Below are 24,629 nucleotides of genomic sequence, written 5' to 3' on the forward strand. Positions count from 1 at the left end.
TTCTCTCTATGAATATAAGCATCACAGGCAAAGGTAGAAACAAGGGAGGAACAATGCCTCCTTCAAGCCATCTTGACCCTTCTGCCTCAATTATTTCAAACTGTTTTGTGTAGATTGGAGTCTGTTGCTTGCACGGGTGAACTAGGACCACCCCGAGCCATGGAACGACTGTGCCTCCGCCGGCTCCCTCACAGATACCTGCCCTTGATCAGGAGAGAAGCACTGACAGATGGGAGCAGATCGATTTGTGTTGGAGTTCCGATGACTTGCATGGCTTACACCACTGTCCAAGTAACGCTAATCCCCTCTCAGACGAGAAGTCAGGGCAGCCTAGCAGACTTGCAAAAGCCAGAGGTTTAAGTGGCAACCTCATCAGTTCACCAGCATTTATTTGGGCGTGTATCTCCCTTCTTTAATATAGACTGGGTGAGAAAACTTGTTTCAAAGAGAAGGAAACCAAAAGCAAAAGAAATTAACTGGCTATGCCAAAGGTCTTCTTCAGTCATTACTTGATTCAATAAACATTGAAGACCTTTGTGCAGGCCTAAATGCTGCGGGAAATATGAAGATGAATAAGACGTAGCCCTTCTCCTAAAGAATCTCATAGCTTGAAACTTGCATTAATAATGACAAAGCCACATCAAAATTCATCAGTGTCACACGAAAGTTTCTGCAAGGATGCAGTGTAGGTTCTAAGGAGGGAGACACTGCCACCAGCTTGGGGAAGGGTCTTAGGGAAGGCGTTCAGGAAAAGGCAGGTATGAAATTGGCTTTGGTCTGAAGTTGGGAAGGGAGTAAGGAGGAGAGAAACTGCAGGGGGATGTCAGTGGCCAGATCTGTGTTTTGTGAAGATCACTGTGGCAACGATGTGGAGAACAGGTTGGAGAAGGGAAAGAATGACGTTTATAACAACAGCAATAGTAGCAGCGAACATTTAAATAAGTACTCATTATGCCAGGCATCCACTAAGTGCTTGACCCACTTTATCTCATGTAATCCTTAAAACAACCTAGGAGACGGGAGTTATCATCATCTCCATTTTGTAGGGAAAAGCATGGCAGAGCCTAGACTAACAAAAGAGTTTTTATCCTTGGCTATGATAAGAAGCCAGGTAAGAAAACGAAAAGGTCCTTCTCAAACAGGGACGGTGGGATAGGAAAGACTTGGATTTTGGAGAATGAGAGATGAAGGCAAACTTTGTTTCTAAGAATAGGCCTCCTAAGTGTTTGAGCCAAAAACTTCATAAACACAAAAACACCTCTGAGATCCTATTCTGTCTAAAGGGCCACGACTTAGATGGAAGGTACCTTGTCAAGTAAGTCTAACTCCTGTGTAGGAACCGTGTCCTTTGTCTTATCACTGTCTACCCAGATTCTGGCACTCTGCCCGGCAAATAGTGCGTGCTCAAACTGTTTTGAATGAGAGAATTTTCACCTCGTCATTCAACATTCACTGGAACCTGGGGCAATGCATTCCGTTTCCCCTCCCCCACACCCACACTTCAGTTTCCCTATCTTTACATTAGAGCAGGCTGGAGCTCATTAACTCATTATATATTAAGGTGAATATGCCATTACACAGGAAAATTACCTAGGGCAAAGGTAGGGAGACTTTAGTGGCTAAGGGGAGTGTCTCTACCGGCCCGGGGTGGGCACTCGTTTTTTTTTTTTTTTTGATACGCTGAGTCTTATCGTTTGGCAATCTATGCAGAAAAGGGCAGAAGACTAGTTTCAAATTCCTTAAGACAGGTTCCTTCACCATCTAAAGGCACTGGAGTTCTTGATACGGAAATGCTCCCATAGAGATGTCTTCGTCCAGGACACCGCCCTTAAAATTAGACGGAGGAAGACTCCCTTCTCCTTGAAGGTGCTTGACAAGCCTTGTCCCCAAAGGGGGTGGAGGTAGAGAAAGAATGCGCCCACACCTCGCACGTCTGCCCGAGTACAGACTGGCAAGCGGCAGAGGCGCGCAGACCTCTTGTCATTTTTTCATTTTTCTTTCCACTGGGTGCGCTGTCCCTTTAAATGGGGACGCTGGTGCTGGCTCCGTAACACGGGAGCCGGCAGCTTGTTGATTTCAGAGCTGGTGAATTTCACATTGTTTCCACTTCACTTTCCTCGCCAGGGGGGAGGCTCCGGTTGGCGCTACGACCGCTGTCGCCGCTGTCAGCGAGGGCCAGGGGAGGGCAAGGACCTGCAGCATCGGGACCGGCGTGGGGGCGCAGGCGAGGGTGTCGGGGCCACACACGCACCCTCGCTGCAGTCCAGCTCCTCCCGAAGCCGGGACGCCCGGAGCCGGGACCGCCCGCCTAGACGCCAGCCCGCCCACGGCCCGGGGCCACAGCCAGGGAACCGGCGAGGGGAGGAGGCCCAGGGGGGCGGGGTGGGGGGCGGGGGTGGGTGCTGCCGCCGCCGCGGAGCTGCTACTCGGCGCGTTTTGCATGAAGATGGCGGCTCCCACCGCCAGCAAGGCAGCCTCCCTGGGCTGTAACAACAAGCCTACGTTCCCGGAGCTGGATTTCAGGTCGGGAGCTCGGGTGGAGGAATTGAACAAACTCATCCAAGAATTCACGAAGCACGACCAGCGGGAATACGACGACCAGAGAGCGCTGGAGATTCACACAGCCAAGGATTTCATCTTTTCCATGCTGGGTAAGGAGGAAAAAGGGGGAGGTGTGTGAGTGATGGGAAGCGGGGTAAGAACCCATTCCCCCTTCTCGCGCTCTCTTTCCTTCTTGGTTTTTTTCCTGGAGCCGGGTGCCTGGGGCATAACTCATCTCTGTTCCGCCTCTTGCCTTCTTTCTCCGCCGCAAGCTGAGCTGCCTTCCCTCCTCTCCTTACTACTACTTTGCGCCGGGTCCCCCTTTTTCCCCCCGATGGCTGGCTCTTTTGTTAATTTCTCATCGGTCGGGGGCTGGTAGGTAGGTGAAGTGTTCGTAGTGAAACGTCTCACGGTTGGGGGACGTCCTTGGAAGCAGCGCGGTCCAGGTGAGACCCTTTCAATTCAGGATGTCTTCGGAGGCACGGAGCTGCGCCTTCCCAACGCCGAGTCTCGGGTCCTCTCCTGAGCTCGGGGCGCGGAGACAGCTTGGGGCTCTGGCTCCGCGCCCGAGCGACAAGTTGCTTCTCTAGTCTTGCGGCGCGGCGCTGTCATGCCGAGCCCCCGGTGGCCAAACTTGTTGGGTGTTCCCTAGTAACCCGCTAAAGTAGGCTGGGCGCCCGGTGTTCCTGCAACTTTGATTTGCAAATCCACTTCCCTTTGAAGCGTTCGGAAGCATTTCCGGTGCTTCTGTAGGGTTCTTGCTGAGCTCGGAATTCCTAATTCCCAGCTCGAAAATGACCAGGCTTAGAGCTCAGATCCCAAGGAGCGCCAGCCGCCTCCTCTTTGTGTGTCGTCCACGCGCTGGCCGAGAGAGGTGCCCTGAGTTTCGAAGCTGGGAGACGTCGGGGGATAGAAAATATGACGCCCACTCTCACCCCCAGCCCAGCACCTACAGGTCTTTAGACAGATTGTTGAATGATGTGGAAAGGAAAATAATTGAGTCAGGGAGACCGAACCCGTCCTTAGCTGTCCTGTCGTTCGGATTATTGCAACTGAGATGTAGTACGACTGTCCGCTGCTGGGAGCCTCCAACATCGATTGCGGCTGCACCAGCGCAACCCTGGCCGGCGTGCGGTACGTGGCCTGGCCGGTCACATCCCGCAGAACCGGGACGCCAGTGTGGCGCTGCCCCAAGGCATGTCTCTGTGCGCTCTACACACATATCCTCAGCCCATTTTCCAGGTAGTGGAGAATTTGATTGCAAAAGATCTGTGAGTTTTTGCTTTCCTCCTGCCGTCTCCTTGGATTTCAGCCGGCTATCTGTTGTTGCTGGGTCTATAGGAGAGTACCTTCTACCCTCTCAGATTTGTTCCGCCCCACAGCCCGTGTGGGGGTAATACAAACTGAATGTGTGGTCGCCGGTAGTCGTAACGCTTTGGGAAGTTGCATGAAGCGTGTTAAAACTTGGGGCTGCATTTTACTTTTTGCTCCACGATCTCCCAGTGTATCCTAGATTGTGTGTGGGATTGAAAAGCTCTCTGTTGAGATATGTGACCATTACTACTGAGATGGATTAAATGTGTGTTGTTGTTAACTCCCTAACCTGGTGGGGAAGCTCACAAGCTTACAAAGCTTCCAGATCTGAAAACCAGCTCAGTGATTGTCAGGAGAGTGGGGACACACAGGGAAGGGTCAGGGTAGTTATTTAAGTTGCTTAATCATGGCCTTCCTCATTGACATAAATAATGGAATTCTGCCATTGTAGTGTTACAGCCCCCACATCGATTCCAATGTCTCCTGCCCTGATCTTTCACTAGGAAAATGTACTAGGTCACCATCAGTCAGGATAGTCATGGGACAGAAAGTGGGAGGATATGGGGAGGGGTAGGTTTAAATGCCCAGCTCTTTAGGAACTTCTGTGACAACCCCACAGCTGATACACTGATTTAGCAAAGCTGTTACCCAAATATGAAGGGTGAATTATTCCAGGGTGCTTAATTTACACACGTGTTTAATGTCATATGTGGCATTGTGTTGAGAGTAAACTATATCATCTTCCATTCCTTTTACCCAGTTGACCTTGCAAGAGAAGTCTTTCTTGCCCCCTGGGAATTTGGTATTTCCACCTGCGGGAGAGAAAATTCAGGAGAGTGTCATGTAAGCCTTTTGCCCCTCTGGACCCTCCAAGGCAGATGGCGAGATGAACTTGCCTGTGTGTGGTGCTGCATTCATTTGTGTGTCCCTTGCTTTTCTTTAATGAGGTGCTGGCTGCTCTAGACAAGTGAAGGTTTGGTGACTGCAAGAGTCCCCATGTGGATTTACTTTTTCTAAAGCGGATTTTCGCTTGGTTTAAAAAACAGAATCTCTTTTTGTGCACTTTGTTTCACTTGCCACACAGCCTTGAGTCTTTCATGAATATGTGAATGAGGTGTCTTAATAACCCTCAGCTTGTTAAGGTGGCACCAGGCCCTTATTTCTGGGACTTGTGGGGGGCAAGTCCTCTTGGCTTTGTTTTGCCTGTGTCTGAGCTGTACCTAAGAGTGTCAGCAGCTTAAAAATGTTATCCCCTCACCCAGAATGAGGTGGCAGAGGAGTTTGGTGCAAGCCTTTTTCATGGAGCTGTGGATAACACCACCCCTGTTTTCAGACAGGGCAGCTGCCACTCTCTCTCTCTAAGGTTATTAGCTTGGATGGAAGCCCCCCAGCTTCCCAGACCCTTTTTGTTTTGTCTAGTTTGGAGGCAGCTTTACCCAGAAGAGCAAAGTGATGGTAGACAGTTGTTATAATCAGTGGCCTGTCAGCACGAAGAAACTCCACTATCATATCAAAGTAGGGCTCTGTCTAGGCTGTGGACTTGATGTAAGCAGGCTGGTGGTCACTGTGGTCATCCCCGTGGTCTCCATGGTCTGTCCTGACATTCTCTGCTTGTACAGAGATTCTGATTCCTTTGGAGGCAGGTGTTAGCTGGAATCTACATTCGCTCCATATTTCTTTACACCTTGCTCTTTTAGGAGAATGATTGCTATTATTATCTAGTTAATATCTGAGAACCCAGATTGTGTGAGAGGCTGGCAGTGCATAATAAACACTATTTATCAAAAGTCAGGGAAATTGCCAGAGTTCATTAATGTTTTAATAATATTTGGTATTTGCATAATGTCTCTGCCAGCTCTTTTGTTATCTTCATTCCCTGGCGAGGTCGGATGGAGACTGGTTGTGTCCCCATTGAACAGATGCAGAACGGGGCGGGCGGGGGGGGGGGGGGGGCCGGTATGCAGAAGCTGTAGAAGCCAGGAAGGAAGACAAGCGGTCGCTTACCCTGCAGTTCATGTGGTCGGTACCATGGCATGGTTATTGGAGTAGGTGAAATTTACCAATTGCCTTCTCAATGCCAGAAACCTCACACAACCTTAGGAGTAATGCTTTCCCATTACACAGAGGAAGATATTGACATTTACTGGAGTTAAGAATCATTCAGGGTCCCATGGCTAATAAATGGTAGAGATGTTGCTAAAACGCACGTGGACCTGACTCTCGGACATGTTCCTCTTCTACTTGAGACCATGAAGAATAGGTGCTTTTACTCCAGACGAGGGGCTTTGTTTAAAAAAAAATTATTGCCTCTTCTTTCAGGATTTTGTTTCTGATGTTAGCTCTAAGTATTAGGGTGATCCAAACAGCATCTGAGGGGATTTGTGGCGCAGTCAGAGTTCAAGTACTTTATTCCATAATAAAATCACTTGTTTGAATTTCTGGTTGAGAAAATGATGCTCATTATAATCAAATGTTAAAACCTGTACTTCCGATCCCAGTCTGCCTTTTCCCAGCTGGGTGGTCTTAGTGTCTTCATCTCTTAAACCTGGATAATAGCAATGCATTGTTTCAGAGTTATGTGTGAGTGTGAAGTTACTTTGTAAACTGAAAAGGAATGTATACCTGATCTGATTATTTATTTAAAGAAATGGGCGTTACTAGAAAACCTAGTGAACTTAAACTGGAGTTATTTCTGCGGCTTGGTATCAGAAAGAACTCTGGAGTACAATTAGAGGCAGCCTAGGAGAATATAGACTCTGGCTAGAGAGGGCGTGATTAATTACAACACCCATTGCCATTTGTTAAGCTCATACTGTGTGCTGGCCAGTGTGCTAGCTACTTTGCATAAATCCATTAGTTCATGTAATTTTCATCCAACAGCTTTGTAAAGATAAATATCATCATACCTATATTGGCAGTGAAGTAGGTGGTATTATCCCCTTTTAAAGATGAGACACTGAGGCTCAAAGAGGTCCAGTACTTAGGCCAAGAGCATGCGGAGTTTGAGTTTGAACCCAGTTGTGTCTGACTCGAAAACTTGTGTTCCTGCTGTCGTACTAGCAATTCATTTCCATCGTTCTTGGGTCAGACAACAGAAAGGCCCACTCCCTGGGGCGTGCTCCACTCAGGAGCCCTGCTTAGCCTGTGGGACCAGGGATGTTTTGCCCTTTGTCTGACTACCTGTATCTGAGACCTCTCTTACTTTCACACATTCAACAAATATTTGCTGAATGCCATATGCGGGGTCCTAAAGATAAAATAGTGCTTAAAACCTGAGAAATTCATACGGGCCTGTGGAGACCCCTCCTCATCTCCTTTGCCCACCAACTCTAGAACAGTTTGCTGGCTCTTGACTCCTTTCAGGCCTGTAAATCCCTCCTGGCTGCTTCAAAGGTCTGACCTTCTACTGTGGTGCTTCTGCATGTGGCTGGACCTGCCATGGTTTTAGGCACTTTCTGTGTCTTCAGAATAGGCCATTTTGAAACCCTGTCTTTCCAGTGTTTGAATGCCCCTTTTCTCTTGATGACTTCATCCAGCAATGTTTATTGAGGGGTTTTACTGTGCGTTGTTGCTTTATGGTCCTGCAAGTCTTGATAAGTTCCTTAGAGTTCTAGTTACTATTGTGCTGTATGTGTCTAATGGGCGAGGTCGTCTCTGAAGTCTGTTCCAGCTCTGAAAACATGCATCTAGGGTAGGGAGGTCCGTCTGAACATGTATTTTTGCCGGATTTGGTCTGGTTGGGTTTGGCTTGGTTTCAGTTCTCCCTCCAGGGTTCTGGGCAGTTGCTACCTTTTGTCCTTGACAGAAGAGCCCTAGGACTGTTGATGATCCTTGGTCCTTCCCATGATGTCCTTGTTGTGGCCCCCGCTGGCTAATGCATGGCTCTAGATTAGATTGGGGCCTTTAGTATTCACAGAAATGTTAGCTTCTCTTGTCAAACTGAGAACTTGTCATTGAATATTAGCTTTTTAGACTCTCCTGGAGCTTTTTAACCATTTGGAATCTCTGGTCCTGTTTTAGACCTATTGAATCAGAATCGCTGGAGATCCCCAGACTGGCTGCTCAGCACTCCGACATCCTGTCCTGTGTTAGGCCTGATGTCGTGCATTCTCTGTCCAGCAGAGCTGCTCCTGCACACAATGAGCGTGGTCCCAGTTGACCTTTGAGACTAGAACCAGGTTGCTGAGCCAAATGAGCAGATATGTCTGCTGGCTCCTGGAACTGGAGTCCTTCCACGGAGAGAGAGACAGGGAGGCACAGTGACTGAGATGATTAGAGGTTTACTCTGCGGCAGAGGATGTCATAGAGCTTTACATCATTGTATCATTTAATCATCACCATAACCCTTTGAAGTAAAGTATAACGGGGAATGGTAGGATTGGAAAAGTCCAGGAGTTTCCTAAGTTTACCAGCAAGTAAGTGGCATAGCTGGGACTCAACTGGGGTCAGGCTGATCAAAACTCTTGCTTTTAACAAGGACATTATTCTGCTGTCAGGAGTGGGGGAGGCTAGGATTCTAGCCCTGACTCTTCCAGTTACACTGTTCTTGCTGTGTGACGTTGGGCAAGTCACTTAACAGACTCTGAGCCTTAATTTCTGAATATGTAAGTTGGCACTGTTAATTAGACTACCTCATGTGTTGAGGTGCATTTAATTCTGAATCTGAAACTTTTTGTGCAGTGAAAAAGAAGGACATTTCTGAGTTCTAATACAGCTCTGTTTTGTACTGTGTGGTCTGTGTGTTACCCTGAATAAGTCTCCTAACCTCTTCTGGGCCTCTTTTTGCGCATTTTCCAATTACAGTCATGCACTGCATAACAATGTTTCAGTCAATGATGGGCTGCATATACGAACATGGACCCATAAGATTAGTAGCCTAGGTGTGTAGTAGGCTGGATCACCCAGGTTTGTGTAAGCACTGTAGGGGAGGAAGACGTTTTTCTCTACTCTTTTAGGTTCTTCTTGCCGGTCTAAGAATTAAGTTGACATGAGACAGATTAACAGGAGAAAAGCAAACAGAAGTTTAATGACATGTAGACATGGGAGAAACCCAGGAAAACCCAGTAACTCGTGAAAACGACCAAAGCCCTCACCTTAAATACCATCCTTAACTAAAGACAAAAGATGTTGCAGGGGCGGGGTAGAGAATGAGGGAAGGAAGGCAATTCACAGGTAGGGAAAACAAGTGTTTGGTCATACAGAAATGGAAGAACATGGAGGGGAGCCCAACAAACAGACTTTTCTAAGTTCCTCCCTTTCTACTACCTAGTTCATGTTATGTTAAGATGATAGCTCTCTTCCTGAGACAGGTTTTTTATCTGAATTCTTTTAGGCAGTTATGGGGGCTGGGGGAGTAACAAAAACTTTGAGCCTTTTTTTTTTTTTCTTTTTTTGCTGAGGAAGATTTGTCTTGAGCTAACATATACTGCCAATCTTCCTCTTTTTGCTTGTGGGAGATTGTCGCTGAGCTAGTATCTGTGCTAATCTCCCCCTGCTATGTGGGACACCACCACAGCATGTCTTGATGAGCAGTGTGTAGGTCCGTGCCTGGGATCCAAACCCACAAACCTCAGGCTGCCAAAGCAGAGCACATGAACTTAACCATTATGCCACTGAGCTGGCCCCTAATCTTCTTTTTGCTGAAGATTTGCCCTGAGCTAACATCTGTTGCCAGTCTTCCTCTTTTATTTCTTGAATGTGAGCCTCCACCACAGCATGGCCACTGACAGATGAATGTTGTGGGCTGCTCTGCTGTGCCAGGGAACTAAACCCAGGCTGCCGAAGTGGAGCATGCCAAACTTAACCACTAGGACACTGGGGCTGGTCCTGAGTCTTTTGTTTCTTAGAAATAATCAGCCTGGGGCTGGCCCCATGGCCTAGTGGTTAAGTTTGGCATGCTCAGCTTTGGCCGCCTGGGTTCAGTTCCTGGGCACATACCTATGCCACTTGGTGGCCATGCTGTGGTGGTGACCCACATACAAAACAGAGGAAGATTGGCACAGTTGTTAGCTCAGGGCAAATCTTCCTCAACCAAAAAGAGGAAGATTGGCAACAGATGTTAGCTTGGGGCAAATCTTCCTCAGCAAAAAAAAACAAAAGAAAAGAAAAGAAAAGAATCAGGCTAAAATAATCCTTATGTTAAAGAGACACATTTTGGGGTGGCAAATTTTGTTCCCCTTTAGTATACTCTATGGTCTTCGCACAACAATGAAATTGCTTCATGAAACACTTCTCAGAATGTATCCTGGTCATTAGGTGACATAACTATATAGAAAATACAAAGAACAAAGTAAAATCACCCCCAAATTCTAATTACTGTTAATATTTGATTTACATTTTTTCTAGACATCTGTGTTTATACACCTGCTTACAGCCACTCATACTTACAGGCATATAGTTTTATAGAACAATAATCATATTGGATATGTTGTTTTCTTGGTAAATTTATCAATATGTTGTCGTCTACCACACTTTTAAAAAGGAGCTATAACTGAAACCTGTGGAAAGATGTTCTCCTACCTTCTTTCATTCCAAAAAGAAGGTACTATTCTGGCACTCAGAGCACATTCTGTGACTTGATAATTGGAGGTGATGAACCTTTATTTTGGTAACTTCTGAGGGCTTTACCTGCCTTTCAGTACCATCTCCTCCATGGTTGCATGACACTACCCGTATTTCTCACTTTATTCCTTTGCTTCGGCTGTTTTCTCCATCAGGATTCTTAACCTTGGTCTACGGAAACAGTGGTGTGGAGTCTGTGAACTTGAATAGCAAAAAAATTACATCTTTATCTTTATTAACCTCTAACTGAAAATATAGCATTTTCTTCCATTATAAAAGTAGGTAATAAACCATTGTAGTGTTAGCGGTACCTATGTTTTTTGCTTTTGTTGCCAACAGAAATCACAGATATTTTCATTTCACATTATAGTTGTTACAGATATCTCAAAAAGTCATTTATCTCTGAAATTATGGTGGATTTTAGACTTGCTGCTAGATTTTATTTAGTGCATTAATAAAGAATCACAAATGGTACTCTATCACAAATTTACTTTTTAAATGCATTTCGTATTTTAATACTGATTTTCTATAAAGTCCCCTGTGATTTTATATTCATTTAAATGTGCTACTTTTTGCAGGGGCCCATAGACTTCTCCAGCCTGTCAAGACGATCTATATCACCAAGGCAGTTAGGAGCGTCAGCTTCTAAAGAGAGCAGTGACACCTTATCTCTGCTTTGTTGTCCTCTCCCAGCTCAAATGCCACTCGACTCATAAAACTTTCCTGTGTCTGTCCAAGGAGGAAAATTTTGCTTTTCCCTGTGCTCTCCTAACACCTGGTTGCTTTTATAGCCCTTAGCACATTCTTCTCCACACTCTAGGTTAAAGAACTGGCTTCTTTATCTTTGCAGCACCCAGTGGGGTGATGTACTCAGTAGGTGCTCACAGAGTGTTAAGTGGCTTGATTCACTTTGAAAGAGCTTTTCTATGTGAAGCGTCTTGTTTCGGGCTCTATTTAAGGAGTAGGCACTTTCTGACTTTGGCTCTTTATGATTTTCCCTCTCCGTTAAGCTGTGCTGTGTTATTTTTTCTGGAGTCAAGAATATCTTGATCTGATCTCCTTATGTGGCAGACAGGTGTAGGGGAGTTTTTTTCTAGATTCCAAGAATAACATCTTTAAGACTTATCCTAGGGCAATTTAAGAAATGTCCCAAGTGGTTGCAGTAGCTGTTGACTGAGGGAAGCAAATGGTGACTTGTGGGAATGTCTCCTTTCTTGGAGACCCTGACTTTTCTTCCATGGGCATGTCGAGTACTCATGGACCTCCTGCGTGCCCACACTGAGGCTTTGTAGAACACAGAGAAGGCATAAGTTGTCTTTCCCATGAAGGTGTTTGGTATGCTGATCAGTCAACCTGCAAGTGTCTAGATGCCTACTCTGGGATCCATATTGTAGCAATTCTTCACTATTATAAACTACTGTTACTTGCCATCAATAGTAATAACTTCCCTTTGTACAATGCTTTATAGATTATAATACATAATCACAGCTGGTATGGTATGTATTATTCTTAGAACAGGCCTTTGAGAAAGGTTGTGTAGAAACTGTTACCTCCTGTTTACTGAGACTCTGGGAGTTGATGTGACTTAGTTGGAGGGCATGGAGTAAGTTCTAGAACAGGACTCAACCCAGATCTCGAGTGTCGTCTGCTGCAGCGCACTGCCTGCAAAGAGCTCATGGGCTTTTCTACCCTCAGACATCTTTCCTGGGTTGCTGGGGTGAGTCCGTATTCCCAGACAAGGCAAGGGTGGCAGCCTTCGTTCCTCTCTGAGCTTCTGTGCTCTCCTCCTGAGCTGAGGGTGTCTAGTGAGTGAGGCTGGCTGAGGCTGGACGGGAAGTACAGGCCCTCTAGGTATGCATTCTCCACCTCTGATTGTGAGGCCTTGCCCAGCTGGCTCTCAGGGTCTGTGGCAGTGTTCACAGTGGACCTGGATAAGTACTTGCCAGCTGAGTGATCTCTTTAAGGACAGTTCATGATTATGCCATTATGTGAGGCCCTGTCTCCAGGAAGCAGCTATCTTGCTTTTCCTTAAGTGCCTTTTGATGAATTCCCTCTGCATGAGATAAAGACACACATAACCAGGGACAGTGCTGCTGTGAATAAAGCTGGCTTGGGGACCTGTTGTTCACTTGGTTTATTTTTTATATTTATCCTCCACACACGACGACATGATTCTGTGAGTTGTCAAGTCAGTAGTGGGAGTTGGTGTCAGTCTTGTTTTGGTTTTTGTTTCTTCTAACTAGTATTTGGGTCTCTACAATGTGCATGGAATGGTGTTAAGTATTCATTCATTCATAAATTCAATCCAGATATGTTGGAGTGCCTACCATGTACTGGTGCAATTGCTATGTAAGTGCACAGAGTGGTGAATAAGAGAAGGAAGGTCACTACCTCTACAGGACTTCTGTTCTCTGGGGAAGTCAACAAGATTTAAGCGTGCCGATAAATAGGGATGTGTGCTATGAAAAAGAGAAGCAGAGAATCTTATGATGGGAGGGTCACTGGGTAGGATGGAATGAAGAGCGGTAGAGAAGGCCTCTCTGAAGCAGAGACATTTGAAATGGAAGGATAAGGAGCCGACCATCTGAAGAGGGGATGGAGGAGTATTCCAGGGAGGCAGGGCGGGACGTGCAAAGGGGTCAGTTTGCAAGCAGCTTTCAAGGCTGCTTAAATTATAGCAAGTCTGATTTGGCTTCTCCAAGGAGGGTTGGTCTGTGTTCAGATTAGGCCTCAGGTGAAAGGAAGGGCTGCCTGCCTCGGCTCGGAGGGAGCCTCCTGCAGGTGGAGGTTTTCCAGGTGGGGCCCCGCTTTGACCTGGCTCTGGTCTGTAGCCTTCAGGGACTCGGGGCAGGGGACAGTGTAGAAAGGTTGGATTACGGGTCCTCAAAAGGCCCTTTGTAGTCGTGTGATTCTCTGATTTCACCTCTGATAGCCCTGAGCTGGAAATAGTGTGTCCTGTATTAGACAATTTGTGGGTCAAATTGCAGTTTTCATGGGATGATAATAAGCCTTTATTTATATCTGGTCCTCCCCAGTTTACAAAATACTTCCACATGTATAATCTCATTTTGACTTATTCCTGACAACAACCCTATGAAGTAGGTATTATTATTGTCTCTATTTTAACAAAGAAGCCGATGGCCAAGAGAATTTAAGTAACTCGCTCAAGGTCACTGAATGGTTGAGGTGGGATCAAACTCGAGTCCTGTGAAGCTCACCCCAAATTCTTTGTATTGTGCTAATTCTAGAAGCCTTCGCCCTTCCCTCTCCCCACCCTGTCCCAGGGTTCGGAAGGAGGATTTCCAGTCCAGAGAGGGGCATGAGGATCAGTAGGAGGAACCCAGCCAGCGGACAGCAAGTCTGCACGTGCCTGTTAGCGGTATTCAACTTGTAAGCACTTTCTGGGCTGCTTCAGGCTCACCCTTTTAGCAGCCGCAGCTGTTCTTAATAGCAACTGCTTGTGTGGATTGTGTTATGATTAATAAAGGAAGCGCAACAGTTTGTTCTTTCAGCTGTGCCCTTGGTGTGCGCCGCTTGCCTTCCTACAGGCTGTGTTTCTGATTTGGAACAGCACAATCCCCCTGGCGTACGGCGTCTGATGGGCTCATAGCCCTGTTGTGAGAAGCGGTGGGCCGTCTAGAGCAGAGCTGGTGAGCCAAAGGCCCACCAGGGACTGGGCGGTAAGGGAAATGAGTGCGGTGGACAGCTCAGTAAATGCCATCTGGTCCTCGGTGTCGGAGTCTGGGATGCTGGGCGGTGGGGGGGTGCACTGGGGAACGAGATCACCTCCCACCCCTCTTGACTAAAGGGGGACACGGTTCCTCAGCCCCTGCCAGTTGTTCCTCCGTTGCAGTGCTTCTCCAACTTGACTGTGCATCAGTCTCCTGCCTGTTAAAACGCAGAGTGCCTGCCCCACTCCTGGAGTTTCTGATTCGGTCTGTCTGGGATCCAGCCCCCAGAGTTTGCATTTCTCATGAGTTCCGAGGTGATGCGGCTGCTGCTGGCGCAGGGACCACACTTTAAGAACCACTGCTGAGGGCCCAGGGCTGATAGAACTTTGAATGTCTTAAGAACCCCAGTGAATCTGGATTTTTATGTGAAATCTCTAGATTTTTAAATATTGAGAATAAAATCAAATATTAAAGGAACACAATGTGGTTTAAAGCTGTAGGTCACACTGAACACTGTGGCTGCCAGTTTATCACCTCTGATCTGAATACTTTCCGGGAAATCCTTGGGCTGTCTGCTCTGGAAACTGAGGCCCAGAGAGGGACAGTCATGTGTCTATAAGCGTACAGCCAGTTTTGGGGCAGAATTGTGACTAGAACCCAGGTTTCCTGTCTACCTGCCAAGTGTGTGTGTGTGTGTGTGTGTGCGCGCGTGGGTAGGTGTTAGTCCTAGCATACTGTCTCCCAAATTTCCCCTTTGAATACAAAAACTATCTGTGTAACTTTGAAAATAATAGTAGCCACACTAAAATAATGCTTGCCATGTTCCAGGCACAGTTCTGGGTATTTTATGCTTTATGTGTATTAACTAACTGGATCCTAACAACAACCCAATCCTATGGGGAAGGGTTGCTTTTCCTTGTCTTATTTACCAGTGAGAAATCCAAAGCACAGAGAGAGGGTACGTGATTTGCCTGAAATCACAGAGCTTCTAGTAGAGTGGGGTTTAAACCCAGGGAGTGCAGCTTCAGGCAGAAAATGGTAAATAACTATGAACTTTCTATTTTTATCTCATTAAAAAAAAACTTTGATGAAATCATTGAGGGAATACTACAAATTGAATGCTGCTAGGGAACTTGGAAATTACGTGGGCCAAGTTCCTCTTCCATTTTACAGAAGTGGAAACTGAGGCCCCAAAAGGAAAGGAGACTTGATCATCCTGAACACTGATTTTACTTTTGGGCAGAGTGGAGGTTAGGTCAATGTCGGCACGTGACTGCTCCCTGAGAAGGTGTTTGCACCTGAGGGGGTCCACCCAGTAGCCTTTGCTCCCCAGGGAGGGTCTCTCTGAGAGGGCTCTGCTTTAAGGTAGAGAACATTTCCCTTGCTCCAGAGCTGCCCTGTGTAGTTTGAAGTTCTTTTAATTGTTGTTAGATGAAGGATGCTAAATAAGTAGCCTCGTGGGGGCAGTGTATTTCTGGTCGGGCGTGTTGGCTTTTGTCCTTCGATTGTTCCTTGTCTCTCCTCCTCTGGTTTCTTTCCTGTGAAGCGTGTCCTTTTCTCCCACCTGTGCTGTTTCCGCAGCTTTGACTATCATGACGAATGTTTTCATCTGTGGACAGTCTGTATGTACAGTAAGGAAGGGGCTGACTGGGTGGACCATGGGACTCTCGGTCCAGGTGTGGTTGGGAGGAGTTGAAGCTCCGTGGGCTAGTCAGCTCCTTGGGACTTGAAGGAGAACCAGCTCTACCTTCCCTCTCTGCTGCTGGTCTGAGAGCTCGGCGCCTTAGGAGGATTTAGAGAGTTGTAATAGGATTCACAGAATTACAGAGGAGTTAAGGCAGTGGGGATCTTTCTGAGATCAGTTCATCCGCCCCATCATTCTACATGCGGGCAAATTTAGCCCCACGGTGGACAGTGACTTGCTCAAGGTCAAACCGGTGATGGTGGCGATGACCATGATCCTGGGAAGCACGCTCACTGTTTGCCAGGTATTGTTTGAAGTGCTTCATGATCATTAACCTGTTTAATCCTCACAACAACCTGCAGGGAGGGTACTGTTACCATCCCCACTTTACCTATGACAAAACTACAGCAGTTCAGTCGCTTTCTCAAGCTGGTGGGGGAGGCTGGATTCAAACCTAGGCTCCTTTTCTCCTTGTGCCTTTCCAAAACATGAGTACCGTCACAATGCCAGGCTCTGTGTTGGTTGCTGGAGTATAAACGTCAGGTGGTGCTGAACATTGCGGGAGGGGGGATGGAGGTGAGGGAGTGGTGGGCAGAGTGGAGAAGATGGTGGTTCTGTCCTGGAAGCCAGTTGCTGTGTGGTTCTTCTGCTTCCTGGTCCAGAGTCTTTCCATTCTATCATTTGGCCTTCCCCAGCAGCCCTCAGGACAAGCATTCTTTTGATGCTTGTGGTTTATATTTATTGAAAGTCCTTTGTATGAAATCTCATCTCATCCACAGTCTCCTCATTTTGAAAGTGAGAAGGTGTGTCCCGGCTAAGTGATTGATTTAAGGCTGTATAAAGGTCACCTGGGCCCCTGATGCACAGTAAATTAGGGCAGTCTTATGGAGGCACAGGTTTTTTCCTCTCTCTGCTCCATGTCCCCCCTCCCCCCTGCGTGTCATTCCAGATTTAGAGCATTTAATTAGGGCATGGTTAACGTAATCTATCATTGTGGGGAGAGTGGGGAGCAGATCTTTTTTTCACTGAAAGGCAGATGCCAAATGTACTCTTAAGAAAGTTACTTTGACATCAAAATTTATGAATTGAATTGGATTTTATGTGAACTAGGAGATCTGGCTCTTCAGTGCTATAAATAACTACTTTTGAAAAGTGAATAATTATTTGTTAAATAACCCTGTCCGGTTTCCTCGTCTTATAAGGGCAGCTGTTTGTACACTGCCTTGTCTTAAAACATTGAAGCACATTGGCGTCATGCTACGAAATCAGTTGTTGGGATGAAATAACTTCTTGAGATCCTCCTGCTTAAGATGCAGAGGATTGGAATCGGAATCCTCAGAGAAACCTCGTTCCCAACCTACTTACTCATGGTTTTCCTGCAATAAAATATCAGTGGGAATGGAAGCCTCCTGGATTGGTGAACCCATCTGGACAATGTAGAAACTCATGGGAGAGAATTTTATAATCTCTTGGGGAAGAGGATTGATGGAAAATGATTTTACTCAGTATCTTTGTGTCATTCAAGACCGACCAATGCCTGTTCCTGTCTCTTGGATCTCATTCTGTCTGCGGGCTCAGGCCTCTCCCCTGGGGATTATTCCTGCCCCCGTCACCTGCAGTTTCTCCTTCATTACTGATTTCTTCCTAAACATTCACGCATGCATTCTCCATGTGTTCCTTCCACAGAGATCTTGAAGAACCTCTGTGCAACGAGCCCTCTGCCGGGTAGTAGGAATACAATGGGGAACAAACTTTATGTTGTTGATAGGGGTCTTAGGAGCAGATGGACAGTGAAAAAAAAGAGTACACATCACGATCAATGCCTTGAAGGAAAAACCAAAACAAAACAGAACATGTTACTGTGGTTTGTCATGCCTCCTCCAACCTGACATTGTTGACCATTCTCTCCTAAACTCTCCTCCCTTGGCTTCCATGGCAACACCCTCTTCCTGGTTTTCTCCTTTTTCTCAACCTCCATGTGAAGGACAGACTTGTATTCCTTTGTCCAACTCTTAGTAACTGCTTCTGTCACTTCTCCCGTCACACACTGTCTGATCTATCTTACAGCACCATTTTCTGTCTCTCTTGCTGCCTCCCAAGCCTGTGTCTCAGCCCAGACCTCTTGACTGCCTCTCATAGTTCGTCTTGGATGACCCAAAGGTGCCACAAATTGAGTGTCCCCAGTGAATTTGTCCGTGCTCAAAACCTGCTTCTCCTCAGTCAGCCACACCACCATTCACCAGAGTGCCCAGGACAGGAACTTGGTGGTCGTCAGGAGCCCCCCGCCTCATCCTCCTATCCCAAAGCAGAAAAGGAACTGAGGCCTGTGAATTCTGCCTTCCTCTTTAGCCTCTGTTTTCTTCTCTCCATTCCCATTGTCACCGTCTGCATCTGGGCCACTACCATCTGTTTCCTGGATTATTGCAATAATCTCCTCACTGGGGTTTCTGCTTCCATTCTTGCATCTTTTCAATCCATTCTGTGCTGAGTCATTTTTTATATATGCCTAAACCCTTCTGGGGCAGCCCATCATTCTTTACGTGAAGTTCAAACTCCTTAGCATATTTTTGAGGCCTTTGGAGACCCAGCTCGTGCTCACATCTCTGGCTTCGACTCCTGCCGCCACTTCGGGTTTACCATATATTTCTTGTACACCAGCTATGAGATAGGCACTATATGAGTACTGTCATTGCAATCTCTCTTAGAGTGAAAACCCAAACATTCTGAACATGATTACGGGCTCTTCAGCCTCGTCGCAAACCTCAGATGTCCTCACTCTCTTGGTTTCATCCACGCTGGCCTTTCAGTTCTTTGGAAAAACCACATCCCCTCCCCCTGCGGCCCTTTGCTGGAATGCTCCATCCCTCCTACCACACACCCACACAGTTCATTAACTTCTTCTTACCTATAAGGTCTCAGCTTAATCAAATCATCACTTCTTAAAGAGGCCCTTTAGGCTAGCCCAGAACAGGTCAAATTCTCCTAAACTGGCGTTCTAGCTTCACGGGTTTCTTAGTTGCACTGTTCAGTTATGAATTTGCAATTATTTGTGGTTGATGTCTGACGTTTCCACTGCCATAAAAGCTCGATGATAGTCTGTCGTGTGTCTGTTTCTGTCTGTCTTGTCTTTTATTGCTTGAAACATGATTGTTTAATAAATATTTGGGAGGGCTCGGTAAATATTGCTGGTATTCTTGGCTCTTTTGCTTTCGTTCTTGAACTTAGCTGTTAGGTCGTGTACCGTTCATGATGAGTTTGCGATGGTGGCCATGTGTGTACTGAGTTTTAAGTACGTACCTTGGTGTATTTAGAGGGTTTCTCTTCCTTGTCTCCCACATGCAGCATGTATGGAATTATAAAAATGTGGATTTTAGAAATTATCTAGTCCAATTGTTTCCAACCTTTTCTAGATATAAGGGTCCTTTTTTTTGAGGAAAAAAATTACGAGGGTTCAAATGTTAATGGTTATGTTTTTACTATCAGTTCATTGGGAGAGGATGAGTAGTTACAGAAAGTTACTATGAATTTAGTTAATCATGTAAATTACTTTGAAATTTCTCATAACAGCACCTACATATATTTGAAAAACAGTGGTATATATGCATGAGAACTAATGCTGGGTGGGCATATGGATTTATAGCACCAGCAACTTCATTTTCCCGAGCTCTCCATCAGGAACCAGCCATTTGGTCTGGCTCTTTATTTTACATTTACATCAGATTTAGAACTTTTTACCTGTGGGCTCAGTTTCCTTTGTCTGTGTGTTTGATTTGACCAGCATGGTGTTCATAAAAATTTAGAGCAAACATTTAAAAGCTGGAGATTTCCAGCTTGGGAAATTCGAACTAGGCCCTGTTTCTGGTATGGCCCTATCACCTGGTACTGACCAGCAGCTGCCTCCATTCTAAGTGCCACACTTTCTTCTGTTTGTCACAGTCTTCACTTATCTCTCTTGCTCGATAGCAAGTTGCTGGTAGAATGAGAACTGGAAACCTAGTGACTTCACTCCTGAGTGAGCGAGGCCTCCTGTCCATCTCCGCAGAGGCTATGAGCAGAAAGAACCCTGGGCCCGGAGTCAGGAAACCTGGGTCCTTGTCTTCTCGCTGTTACTGACTAGCTTGGTGACTTGATCAAGCTATGTAATCTCTCTGAGCCTTGCTTTTGTCATGTGTCCCCAACTTATAATAAATACCTCCTGGACCCCACAGAGTTGTTTGATCTATTGAGGGAAAATTATTTAATATAATGGAACATGTTTGTTATTAACTCCCCCATCTTCTCTTTCCTTGTGTCTTCTGTTTCTCTCGCTCTCTCTCATGGAGGGATTTATGGTTTATTCTTGCACCTTGATGTTCATTTTAGAAATATGAGAAGGGAGCTATTGGCTCTCTCTGACTTTCTCTCCCCCACCATTTCTTACCTCTGTCATATCTGGAGCAGCTGTCTTCCTTTTATCCCATGTCCTCTGTTTCTGCTGGGAGTCTCACAACCATACATGAGCTCCTGTAGTGACACCCAAGACACCTCAAAATTGAACTCCAAATATCAAAGAATTGTAGCTGCATTATTGGCGGTTGAGATACTCAGTAACTAGCCAGCTGTGGCACTGCTAATGTCTAAGAAATGCTAACAGGGTACCAGGATTCAGTTTTCAGTAGCATTGTCCCTGTGGGCAAAATTTGTGGTTCTGTGTTAAATTTCATCGTTTGAAAGGAAAAATACCAGTGCTTTTGCCCTTCTGGATCTGGAAGGGAGGGTAGACATCAATGCCACAAAAGAGGAGATAAACAGGAGCGTGAGTCTTTGAGATGACATGAAGCAGGGCGGTAGAGTGGAAAGAGAGAATGTGGACTCAGGTTGGCTGGGTGACCTTGGACAAACTATCCTCTCTGAGCCTCTTTCTTCGTTAATAAAACAGGGATTAAAGAACATGTTTCATCTTTTAGTTTTAGCCTCTGGTTTAGTTTTTAAAGGCTTTGAAGAGAATGCCAACTTCCTAGGGTTGTTTTAAGGATGAAATCAGTGTATGTGTATTATGCTAAATGAACAGCACGTTACATGAAGCTGCCTTTCTCTTATATGTTTTCGCTGAAAATCCTTTTTTCCCCTCCTCTAAATAGGGTTAGTGGGTCAGCCTGTGAACAGAGAAGTAGCAAAAAGTTGTCTGAATAAAGGTCTAGTGTGATTTTTTTTGTGTACAAACGTTTTGGCTCAACATTTTCTTGAGTAGGTAGAATGGCGCTCCTAGTGACTTTTTTTAAGTTTTGTAAATAAACGAAAGCTAGACTTTTCAGGAAACTAAAAGAAATTTATCCTGCCTTTAATAGTTTCCCAGACCTTTCAAAAAGTGTAGGATTGACCAAGCAGGATGATTTTCCCAGCCACTCTGCGAACCCATCCCACGGGTCCTTCGACAGGGGAACAGAGTGCCCCCATTCCACAGTGATGGGCTGAATGACTTGAAAACATCTTGCCTGCCTGGATTAAAGTAATAGAAATAAAGCTGAGGTTTTAAATCTGATGCTTATACTACTGTTCACCTAGAGGAGAGGGAGATCATTTAGGGGAGACCTAACTGGGAGGTAACTGGGGTATATGTTCAGGGGTGGGAGAATGTGGAACTCTCACTCAAAAGTCTGCATATGGAGTTTAAGATTACACTAATCCTTTTGAGAATTCAGGGTGGTGCCGAAGATGGGGCGCCTGCTGCTGGAATGAAGAATGTGGGCCCTGGACCAGAAGTAAAGGTAATAAGAAGAGACTTCTGCTCCTCCAGGTTCCTTGAGAAGTGGGGTCCATGGAGAGACTCCCCAGCAGGTCCCCCACTCAACTACATACCCACCACCCAGTTTCCTTCGTCTCCTGCCTCTGGTGACTGGCTGGTTGTGTGAAGAAGGTTGGTGAACTTGATGAGTTGAATACCAAAAAGAATCTTGGAGAGACGGAGAAGAGCTTGGAAATGTGCTGAGATGTCAGACAAAGAGGAAATTTCTTATCAATGCTTATCTTTCTTGTCAGTCTTACCTTTTTTGTTCTGATTGCGTCAGAAAAAGCTGAAAGCAAGTCTTTCCCTTGAGGGATAGCTGTGCTGTGAGATGGGTGCACCCCTAGTCAGAATGCTTGTTGCTGTCACTCAAGTGGGAGATGGAGGGGTGGGGTGCTGGGTAAGGAGGAGAAGAGGGCTTCTTAAAGAATAGGAGGGTGGAACTTCACTCCACTTTCAGGAATAGATGCGGAAGCTCTAATTACTTCCTCAGAAAAAAAAATGAGGGGCCAGCCCCATGGCCAAGTGGTTAAGTTTGCGTGTTCTGCTTCGGCGGCCCAGGATTTCACTGGTTCTGATCCTGGGCATGGACAGGGCACCGCTCATAGGCCATGTTGAGGCGGCATCCCACATGCCACAACTAGAAGGACCCACAACTAAAATATACAACTAGGTACTGGGGGGATTTGGGGAGAAAAAGCAAAAAAAAAAAAAACACCGAAGATTGTCAACAGTTGTTAGCTCAGGTGCCAATCTTTAAAAAAAAAAAAAAATGAGACTGTACATTATGGACCATGGGCAAAAAGTTTGTAAGATTCTGGCAGCTTCAAGGTGTTCTTGGCTTTGTTGTTTCAACTACCTGTTGCCTCTGTTGCGGTGAGAGGTGGAGATCTCCAAGATAAAAAAGGCCCTGTAGTTGTTTTCAGGGGGAGCCAGGTAGAGGGGTTGTGCAAAAAGCTGGGGGAGACCATGCTCTGCTCAAAAACCTGATGTGGAGAGAAGAGCCTGGGCCTGGAAATGCCTGGGCTGGGCCCTGAGAAAGGGTCAGCAAAGCCTACCTAACAAGGCCAAGGTCTGTTAAGGACGTTTCCCAGGTGTCTCAGGAAATGGAGTATTGTCCTATAACATCATGGCGCTGGAGACATTGCTCTGTTACTGATCTGTCGTCTTCAGTCTTGTCGCTTTCCCTCTCCAGCCCTCGCTTTCCACAACTCTCAAATGAGGAAGTTGGGCTTTTCTTGTAAGTCTACGATTTTAGGATTCCATAAGTAGAATCATCTCTCTCTTGCTGATACCAAAACTTGCATCAAATGCCTGTACTTTTGAAATCCCTGGGATGGATGTGGAGATTTGCTGCTGTGTTTGGTTTGGAGACAGTTTCTTATTATTCAAAGGAATGTCTGGAGAGCAGTTTCTGTTCTCATTTGAGGAAGTCATGGTGTTACATCACACGACACGTGGGGAAGCCCACATCTCCTCCTGTGCCTCTCAGACGGGTGACTCATTAAACTCTGGGGACATTTGGCCCTATTAGGAATTGGGAACCTAGTCTTGCTGCCATTAGTGGTACAAAAGCTCATGGCTGGTTTCTCCTCGGACTGTGACTTCACAATGGTACCAAGAATGCCGTTTACACTGAAACTGACAGCCAGATATTTTCATGCGAGTTAAGTAGGACACCAAATGGGAAATTCCTCTTAATCTTTAAATACTTACTGCTCCTTTGCCAAGGATCTAAGTCATACAATTTCAAAGGTTCAGAGGTGTCTAATACTATTCCCCACACCCTGTACATTATTCTGTGTCCATTGTGTAACTCTATTAGAAACATTAGGGTAATTACAGAGCTACTTTCTGCTTTTTAATTGCTCTGATATTAGCCCTGCATCTGCCTGTACTGGCCATATTAATAAGCAGTGACTGAAAATTAAACAGAATTCAGCAGACTCCTAAATTAAGATTTTTCTGGGCATTTCTCCGTAGCTTTCCTGTGCTACTGCAGGCAACAGGTTGATATGTGGGGATGTGCTTTGGGTTAAGAGTTCAGAGACCCAGTTTCTAAATCTTCATCTGGAAAATGGGGGCCACCTGACGTCGCCATCACTGGTGGATGTGAGGACCAGCCAGACTGTTGGGCGTGAAGGCACTTTGGAAGCTGATGGTGGATCATACACATGATAAGCAGGGGGTTGCTGTTTAGTACAGTTCTGAAGTGTGAGGGACAGGGAGCTGCCACTTTCTCACGTGCTTCTGGGTGGTCTTATGCATGGGCTTCGTAGAATAGAAATTTATACTTAATATTTGGGCTAATAATCGCTGTATTCATTTGACACATTGTAGCGTACAAAGTGGTTTTACCCCAAGACTCCGGAGGTCAGTGGTTTTGTTTTTTCCCCTCCTACCAACCAAGCCGTTAAAGTGGAGATGGGTTAAGTAGTGTGCCTAAAATCAGATTAAACTGTTCAAAAACAGTTTGTTAAAACTGTTGGCTTGTGTACACAGCTTTTGGAGCCATTCTTTTCTCATTTGTCACATTTTACTTTGGGAAGGGCTTCCGATCCCCTATGTAACATTAATAAATAGCTGACGTTTATTGAAGCGTGGCCTATGCTGGCACATTTTACAGATTTTACAGAAAGTGAGGCACGGAGATGTTAAGTAGCTAGCCAAAGGTTGCACAGGTAGGGTAGCAGACCCATTTGAGCTTTTTCGCTACTACCACTACTGCTGAAAGCGTTAGCCCTTCTTGACTGGACAGGTGCCGGGCAGTGTGTTAAGTAACGCCCTGCAGAACCTAATTTGGTGGCCCACGAAGCCTGTAAAGGGAGCTCTTGAAAATGTTCTGCAGGTGAGGAATTCCTGTCATCTCCCCTCTCTCAGTCAACTTGCAAGTATCCCCTTTTGTTTCTTTCCTACCCATTTGGAAACAGCAAAAGTCGGTGCCACTGATGATGCTTTTCCTACTCTCCTTCTAGTACATTTATCATCCTAATCCAGACTTTATGTATTGGCTTTCTACAGTCTGACTTTAACTTGCAGATCTGTCATGTTTGGCCTTGATTGTATTAAAAACAAACACACAGCTGAATTAGAT

General features: G+C 45.9%; 1 protein-coding gene across 1 annotated transcript in view; it reads left to right on the forward strand.

The window, feature by feature from the left end:
* Window positions 1-2,099: 2,099 nt before the first annotated feature.
* The window catches only part of MB21D2 (Mab-21 domain containing 2), a 108,070-nt gene continuing 85,540 nt past the window's right edge, over window positions 2,100-24,629 (forward strand). The window contains exon 1 of the mRNA XM_070509197.1: window positions 2,100-2,651. Coding sequence (XP_070365298.1) covers window positions 2,441-2,651 — 211 coding nt within the window. The 5' untranslated portion in view covers window positions 2,100-2,440. The remainder of the gene's footprint in view (window positions 2,652-24,629) is intronic.

The sequence above is a fragment of the Equus asinus genome, chromosome 5 (genome assembly GCF_041296235.1).
Source record: "Equus asinus isolate D_3611 breed Donkey chromosome 5, EquAss-T2T_v2, whole genome shotgun sequence".
NCBI lineage: Eukaryota > Metazoa > Chordata > Mammalia > Perissodactyla > Equidae > Equus > Equus asinus.